We start from the raw sequence: 6,947 nt of genomic DNA on the forward strand, positions 1-6,947 counted from the left end.
CCAGGATCTGGATCCTGGCCTCCTCTGCAGCCTTAGCTTTTTGTTTTTTTCATGTCCTTCAATCATACTCTCTGCTCCTGTCATGGCAAACCACTTAGTTAGAAGGTAGGAAGGCAGACTTGGAAGGTAGAAAGAACAGCAGGCTAGCCTCATGGACATAGGTGTAAGGGTAGGTCTGAGTCTAGAGTGGAGACCAGCCCGGCTGATGAGTCTGGCAAAACCCACTGGTGCAGTGTTCCTCCATTGCACACACTGCGATTTTGAGAGTCCTGTGGAGGCCAATTTCTGCTCCTTCTTGGTCTCAGAGGAGAAGGGCAACTATAGACCAAAGTGCATAGTATAGAATACTTATTCCTCACCCCAACACGGCACACAGCCAGATGACTATGGTTCCCAGGTAAGTCAGCAAGAACCAACTATGAAGGGAGATGGGAAGCAAGATGGAGGAGGAGAAGCAGCCTGAAGGAGGGGAAGGAAAGGAATAGGAAGACCTGGTGTTGCCAGTTACTTTGAATCTCAGTTTTCTCATCCATATAATGGCAAAAATGCCTATTTTATAGTTGTAAAAAAATTTTTTTTCATCGACTTTTCATAAGCATATCCTAAAGTTTCACTAGCCATGTTGGAAATGAGATTAGAAAAGTGTAATAAGTAAAACACAAAATAGGTTAACTGCACTAGTCTCTTAAATTGGTTTTCACCCTTGCCTCTGTAGTCTATAGTTAAAACAGCAGCCAAGGAGAGCTGATTAAAATACAACCAGACCATGTCACTGCTCTGCTCAAAACCTTTTAATGGTTTCCCATCTTCCAATAAAAGTCAAAGTTCTTATAATATAAAAGCTTACACTATTCTGGCCCCCTTTGTCCCCCTCCTAGCCTCTACCTCATCCCACGCACTTTCTCAAAGAAGCCAGGATGCTCCTCAGATATCTGTGACATGTCCCCTCACCTCTTTTCAGTCTTGATTCAGTTGTCACCTTCTCATCAGGGCCTTCTTACTTTATTTAAAACTGCAACCCCCCCCAGCCCCCTCCCTGCCTTATGTCACTCTGAGCACTCTCACCATCTAACATGCTTTATTGTATCTAACCCATTTAGTCTGTTTACTGACTACCTCTCTCCACTTAAACATAAGTTCCACAAGGACAGGGATTTTTTACGTTGTTGTCATTGTTGTTGTTTTTCACTGCTGTGTGCCTTAGCTCTAGAATAGTCCCCAGCACACAGTAGGTGCCCAAGATATATTTGTTGAATGAAGGAATGATTTAAGTGTTGGTTACTGCAGGTATATTCCAAGGCTGAGCTGATGAGAGGCCCAGCAGTACAAAGCCTGGGACCTGCCAGATCAAATGAGCTTTATGGATGACAAAATATATTTTGAATACTACGGCATGCAAGGTTCTGTGCAGGTGAAGTGCTGGACCTGGAACCAGTCTGAGCTGCGGCCAGCTCCTGTTCTCAGGGTCTTTACAGACTGTGAAAACATGCAGAGCAAGAGAGTATATCCCATGACTCAAATTAGCACTACTAGACCTCCAGCACTAGAGGTGCAAGGCTGGGGCAATGATACTACGAAGCACGTGAAGGAACTGTTCTCGATTTTAGACAATGGAATCTGAATCTAGAAATGACTGCTTCCTTAGCGCTCCAAAGAAAATTATTCAGACTGAATAAGCTTGCCAGCTTTGTCATGTAAATAACATCTATTTCCTTTCTTGAAAATCCATAAGCTAGATATCAGATTTTTCAAATGACTGCAATAAAGTACAAGCTTTCTGGAAAGATTAGGCTTCATGTGAATGCGGTGAGGATTCCATGACTGCTTTACCAACATTATATATGATATGATCATTATTAGGTGACTTGAATTAGAATGCTCTAACACAGAATTCTCACACAGTGATTCTGCTGAATTCCCACTTGGAACACAAAAATTCTTCCTTCAGAATTCCTGCCTGTTAAACAAATTGAAAATCAGGCTATGGGGCACAAGAGGAAATGATTAATCCTTTCCATATCCTTTTAAAAAAGTGAATAATGCTCTGGATCTGGAGGCTGGTATTCGCTTAGATGGAGCATGTGATCAAAACACCTGAATCACCTTGGACTCTATATATTATATTATAGGGTAGTCACTAAGCAGAACACAGAAAGACCATAAGAGCCTAGATTTCATAAGAAAATATTAATTTCCTCAAAATCACGTTATTCAGATTTATCTTAAAATAATATTTATTGAGTTTATTATATGCCAGCCACATGACTGTGTACTTTCACATTGTCTTAACCAACCCTAATAACAAATGAGGTAATGACTAATATCTCTATTTTCCAGATGAGGAAATTGAAGATTCCGAGAATAAAAGAATTGTCTAAGTGATAGTCTGGAAGAATTCAAATCCAGCACTACTGACTCCAAGCTTTGTGCTCATTCTGCTAGACTACAGAAGCATGTAAAAGCCTATAAGAATTGTAATGAAAACAATGAAAAATAATTCCTAATGGTGTTTTAGTACAGGCATCTCACCTGAAAATCCAAGATATTATTTCTAGGACATTGTAGTCTTTCACAGAAATTAACAAAGATGGTCACTTAACCATTAAATCTCTTTATCTAATGAATCAGAATATGAGGAAATGTTTAGCTCTTAGTATCTCCTTGTCCATGAAAAGAATTAACTTTCACACCTAATAAAGACGATCTTTAATTGCATTACTCCTCATATATTATGTCTTGAAAAATCAAAGGCTTTAAGCTGGTTCATACTTTGCCCCTCGTTTTAATAATCAAAATATTTTAAAGTGTTAGGGCTGTTAAATTATAGTAGGGCCGGAACATTTCGATGGCTGTAATCAGATGACACTGTTAGAGTAGTTAATGAATGTAAGAGTTTTTACTTTTCTAAGATCCACATGCTGAAAGGTCCAGAAAAGAAGCTGTAGAAGGTCCAGAAAGGTGCAGAAAGCAGTGCTTGTGATTTTCTATATCAATTAAGACTATTACAAAAATAATTTTGCTATCATGATTAGTAAGGACTTATGGATGGACTTGGTGTCACTGTTATAAGTTGGCTGGAATTTCACTTATGAATGAGCTTGTGCAGACTGCACAAACAGAAGTATGATTTCCACTGAGGCCGAGTGCTTCAAAGAAAGAGGAATAGAGGAGGACCCCGGGAAGCGCTTATAATGGGCACACTGGGGGTGGCCTAGGCCTGACACTTCTCAGACCAAGAGCTGAAACACTCAGGGACTGCCTTATATTGCTCCCAGAAAGGCAAATGTCCAGAAAGATTTTAGCTGGGGACTTACAGTTTTTAAATGATGGTCTTCCTTTCAAAAGAAAAGCATCAGAATCAAGCTCCTGGGCTCACTCACATTATAACTATAGAGAAAAATGCCCACCTGACACCAAAAGCCCTAGCTGCAAAATGGGCATGTAATCCCTCTTGACCCCGAAGTTGTATTTATGCAACGGGCTCCAAGGCCAGGGAACAACTGCTCAAAATCCTTCCCAAACCAGTTGCCAGTGAATTGGTACACTCAACACTGGTGTGCAACACTTGGTTAACAGGTACCTCCGGAGAGGATATCTTGGCTGAAAAGACAGGATTCCACTTCTGCAGGGAATAGGGAGGGAAATGCCAACCAAGGGTTACCCTGAAAACTGTCTTTAAAAAGGGACTTAACAATTAATTCTGAACTCATCATTAGGAAAACAATCAAGGCCATCTCACCTATTTGGCTGCAGGGAAATCATATCTCTCTCTTTGTGGTATCTGTTATTTAAATGTAGTGAGGCAAGATAAATCTTTCCTAAAAACCACCCTAAGCTACTTGGTCCTTCTAGGGGGAAATATGGTAGAGGTAAGCAGTCAAGACATGGTTCTCTACTTCTCTCTTTTCCTCCACAAATGGCCTCTGCCAAGGCAATTTAAGAATGTTATTTATTTCCTAGAAACCTGACTTTACTTTGCACAAGGTTCTAGAGGAGTAAGTGTGGAATATAAGGAGGGGAAGCAGGCAGCACCAACTATCCTGAGATGCAGAAGCAAGCAGCTGGAGAGGGAGATGCATGAGGTTGGTATAGGGAACAGGCTGTCAGACTGACCCACTCCCCACCCCAGCCAACCCAGCTTGTTTCCTAACGGAAGGTGGAGACTTCTAAGGAGTCTCATCTGCTGGGTGTCCTCACCTGTGCAAGCTCATAGAGGAGGTGAGACAGACATGGCTCCAACTTCAAAGAGGAGCATCCTGGAGCCCAAGTTGTAGAACAGACAACCCGGCAGAAATCCAAAATCTAACTCAACAGGAATAGCTCATACCTCTGAGCAGTGGCTCAGACATGCACCTAGTCCAGAGATCTATCAGGAGTGAATCGCTTAAATACATCTTTGTTGAAAAACAAGCAAATATGACTTTAAAATTATTTTCAATAGAAAAAAATATGGAGAGCAAGGAAGTACAGGGAGGCTTTCTCTGAACAGTAGCAGGGTGGGAAAAGGGGAAATCTGAGTTCTCCTAGCTCTCTTCTCGCCAATCCTCTCTGGCCGTGGCCTCCTGCGGGCCATAACTGCACACTCCCGAATTCCGCACAAAATCTGGCAGGTTTTCAGAGCCCTGGTGCGGGCAGTTGGCACTCGCTGCCTGGGAAGGCACCTTTCCAGGAACTGCCCAAGGCGAGCAATGGCAACACCCCCATCCTCCCTTCTCGGCCCTGCCATCTCTGAGGCTAACGTGCCTGCCTCTTTCGGTCTAAGTGGGAACCGTAATACACACTCGATCTCTGTCCGGGCAGCGTGGTTCTGGCAAAATATGAGTAGTCATGGCTTAAAAAAAAATTAAACCATGTTTGCTCCCACATAACACGGGTAGAACTGAGAGCTACCTGCTTCCCTTTTCCCCTTCCAAATCCCTTTGATCATTTTGGGTGAAGCAGAAACCGGCAGCTCCTGGAGCACCCAAACGGGACGCCCCGAGGAGCTTTGTTCTCAACACGCAGAAAACAACACCCTCCCCGCGTGGAGGTCGAGGAGGCGCGGAGGGACTCAGGCACCGGGTGCGCGAGAGCCTGGCCACCCTCGCACCCGCGCGCCTCGCACCCGCGCGCCCCGCACGCGGCCTGGGCGCTGGGAGCGCGTGGGGGTGCGCTCCTCGCCCGCCCGCCGCGCCGCTCCGCTCACCTAGCACCACCGCGGCGACAGTGGAGAGCAGCAGCCAGTTATTCCTCAGGAAGCGCTTGTAGTCGCATCCTTTCCTCGCCGGTTTCTTCATGGCGGGCGGTCGGGCTTGGAGCCGCAGTGGAGGCGGCCGCTATTGTGTGCGGGGCTTGGCCGTGCGTGCCAGGGTCGGGGGACCGGGGACCGCCGGCGGCTCCCCGGCGTAGAGGAGGCGGGATACAGGCGCGTCGGAGGAGCGATGCGCGCTGGCGGCTGCAGTCACGGCTGTCACTGCTGCTACTGCTGCTGCCGCCGCCGCCGCCGCCGCCACCTGAGATCCCGCGCCGCGCCTGCAGCTCTATGGATATGCGCGGCGGGCGCGCCTGGCTCCTCCTGCCGCTGCCGCGGTTTGCGGCGCGCAGACCAACCAGCGAGAAAGGAGGGAGGAGCGGCGGGCGCAGGGAGGTGGGTAGGTGCGCGCATGGGGCGCCCGCAGTCCCGGGGGAGCGGGCGTGGGAGCGCGCCCAGCACTGAGACAGGGGCTGGGGCAGCTACTCCGGGAACTCTGAGCCCCGCCCCAGCCTTGGGCTGGAGTCTCTCGCTTTTTTTTTTTTTTTTTTTGCTCAGGCTTGGTTTTCAGAGTTAAGGTTGCTTCCTCGCCGTAATCCAGGGGGGCGGAGCCACTGGCCCCTTTGGTTTAGCCTTCATCCTGCACAACCTCTCTGCTCCGCTTTCTCCACACCAGCCATTCCCAGTACAGCACTGGAGAACGTGGTGCCCTTTCGAGTGGGGAGAGTTGGAGGAAACTGAGATGGCTTGAGTCCCCTTTGCTTCTTCATTCAGCCTCGGATTTGACAGCTGTCTAGAAAGCCTGAAGCCTCTAGGAGGAGGGAAAGAAAGGTAGGAGGTGAGGGGCAGTACAGGACTTTGTGAACTTTCGCACGAAGCATCTTACCCGCCTCCTTCCCCTTCAGGTATTATTAACTCTCCTCTTTGAGTCTCGGGAGATGAAGCTCCAACAAGATTATCTTTGGACTCAGGGCTTGAAATGGGCCCTCTTACAACTTCGCTTCTACTCCTTGCTAGTGGCCCTGTGGCTGCGAAAGGCCCCAAACCTAGGAGACCTGGCAGAATAATTAGGACTGAGATCTCGACCAAGTGGTCCTGAGGAGAAGGTGGGCAGGCCCATCCCTGAGACCAAATGCATTGGAAAGGCAAACACAGGAGAGTTGGACAAACTAGGTAAGTGGTACCGAATATAGCCTGTGCCGCTGAGTGAATTTTCTAATTCTCTTACATTCTTCTACACAGTTTTTTTCATCGTTGCTTATACAAACTCCTTTTTTTACCACATCACCACCTTTGCAGCTCTAGCTGCCTTCTCATCAGATTTACTAACATTAAGTAAGCCCTGAACCTTTTTTGCTATTGTGGAGTCTACTTCCTGATTGGGGAGGGTGGAGGATCCCCCAACAAGATTTTCTGATGACTAAAACCTCACAATTAGAGCTTTATTCCTTTAGCTTAAATTGATACAAGTATCCTTGAAGAGATAATAAATTTAGCTTTATGAACCATGTATGAATGAGTTTATCAGCTCCTTAACAGAAAGTAAATTTTGAGAAAAGGAAAGATAGAGGAATATCAAGGTCATTGTTTGCTGAGGAAGATATGAAGAAATGTCAGAAGAAAGGAAACTATCAAGAAAGAGGGGTCAAAGATATTCATCCTACAGTAAAAATGTTGGAAATACCTTAACATGAAAGGAATAGTAAATATGGAACTG

At 46.1% G+C, this 6,947-nt stretch overlaps 1 protein-coding gene across 1 annotated transcript in view; it reads right to left on the reverse strand.

Annotated features, from left to right (window-relative positions):
* SLC1A1 (solute carrier family 1 member 1) overlaps positions 1 to 5,667 on the reverse strand; it is a 70,229-nt gene extending 64,562 nt beyond the window's left edge. Inside the window, exon 1 of the mRNA XM_011376661.2 lies at positions 5,186 to 5,667. Coding sequence (XP_011374963.1) covers positions 5,186 to 5,276 — 91 coding nt within the window. The 5' untranslated portion in view covers positions 5,277 to 5,667. The remainder of the gene's footprint in view (positions 1 to 5,185) is intronic.
* Between the last annotated feature and the right edge of the window lie 1,280 nt (positions 5,668 to 6,947).

This window comes from Pteropus vampyrus, unplaced genomic scaffold, assembly GCF_000151845.1.
Source record: "Pteropus vampyrus isolate Shadow unplaced genomic scaffold, Pvam_2.0 Scaffold301, whole genome shotgun sequence".
Classification (NCBI taxonomy): domain Eukaryota; kingdom Metazoa; phylum Chordata; class Mammalia; order Chiroptera; family Pteropodidae; genus Pteropus; species Pteropus vampyrus.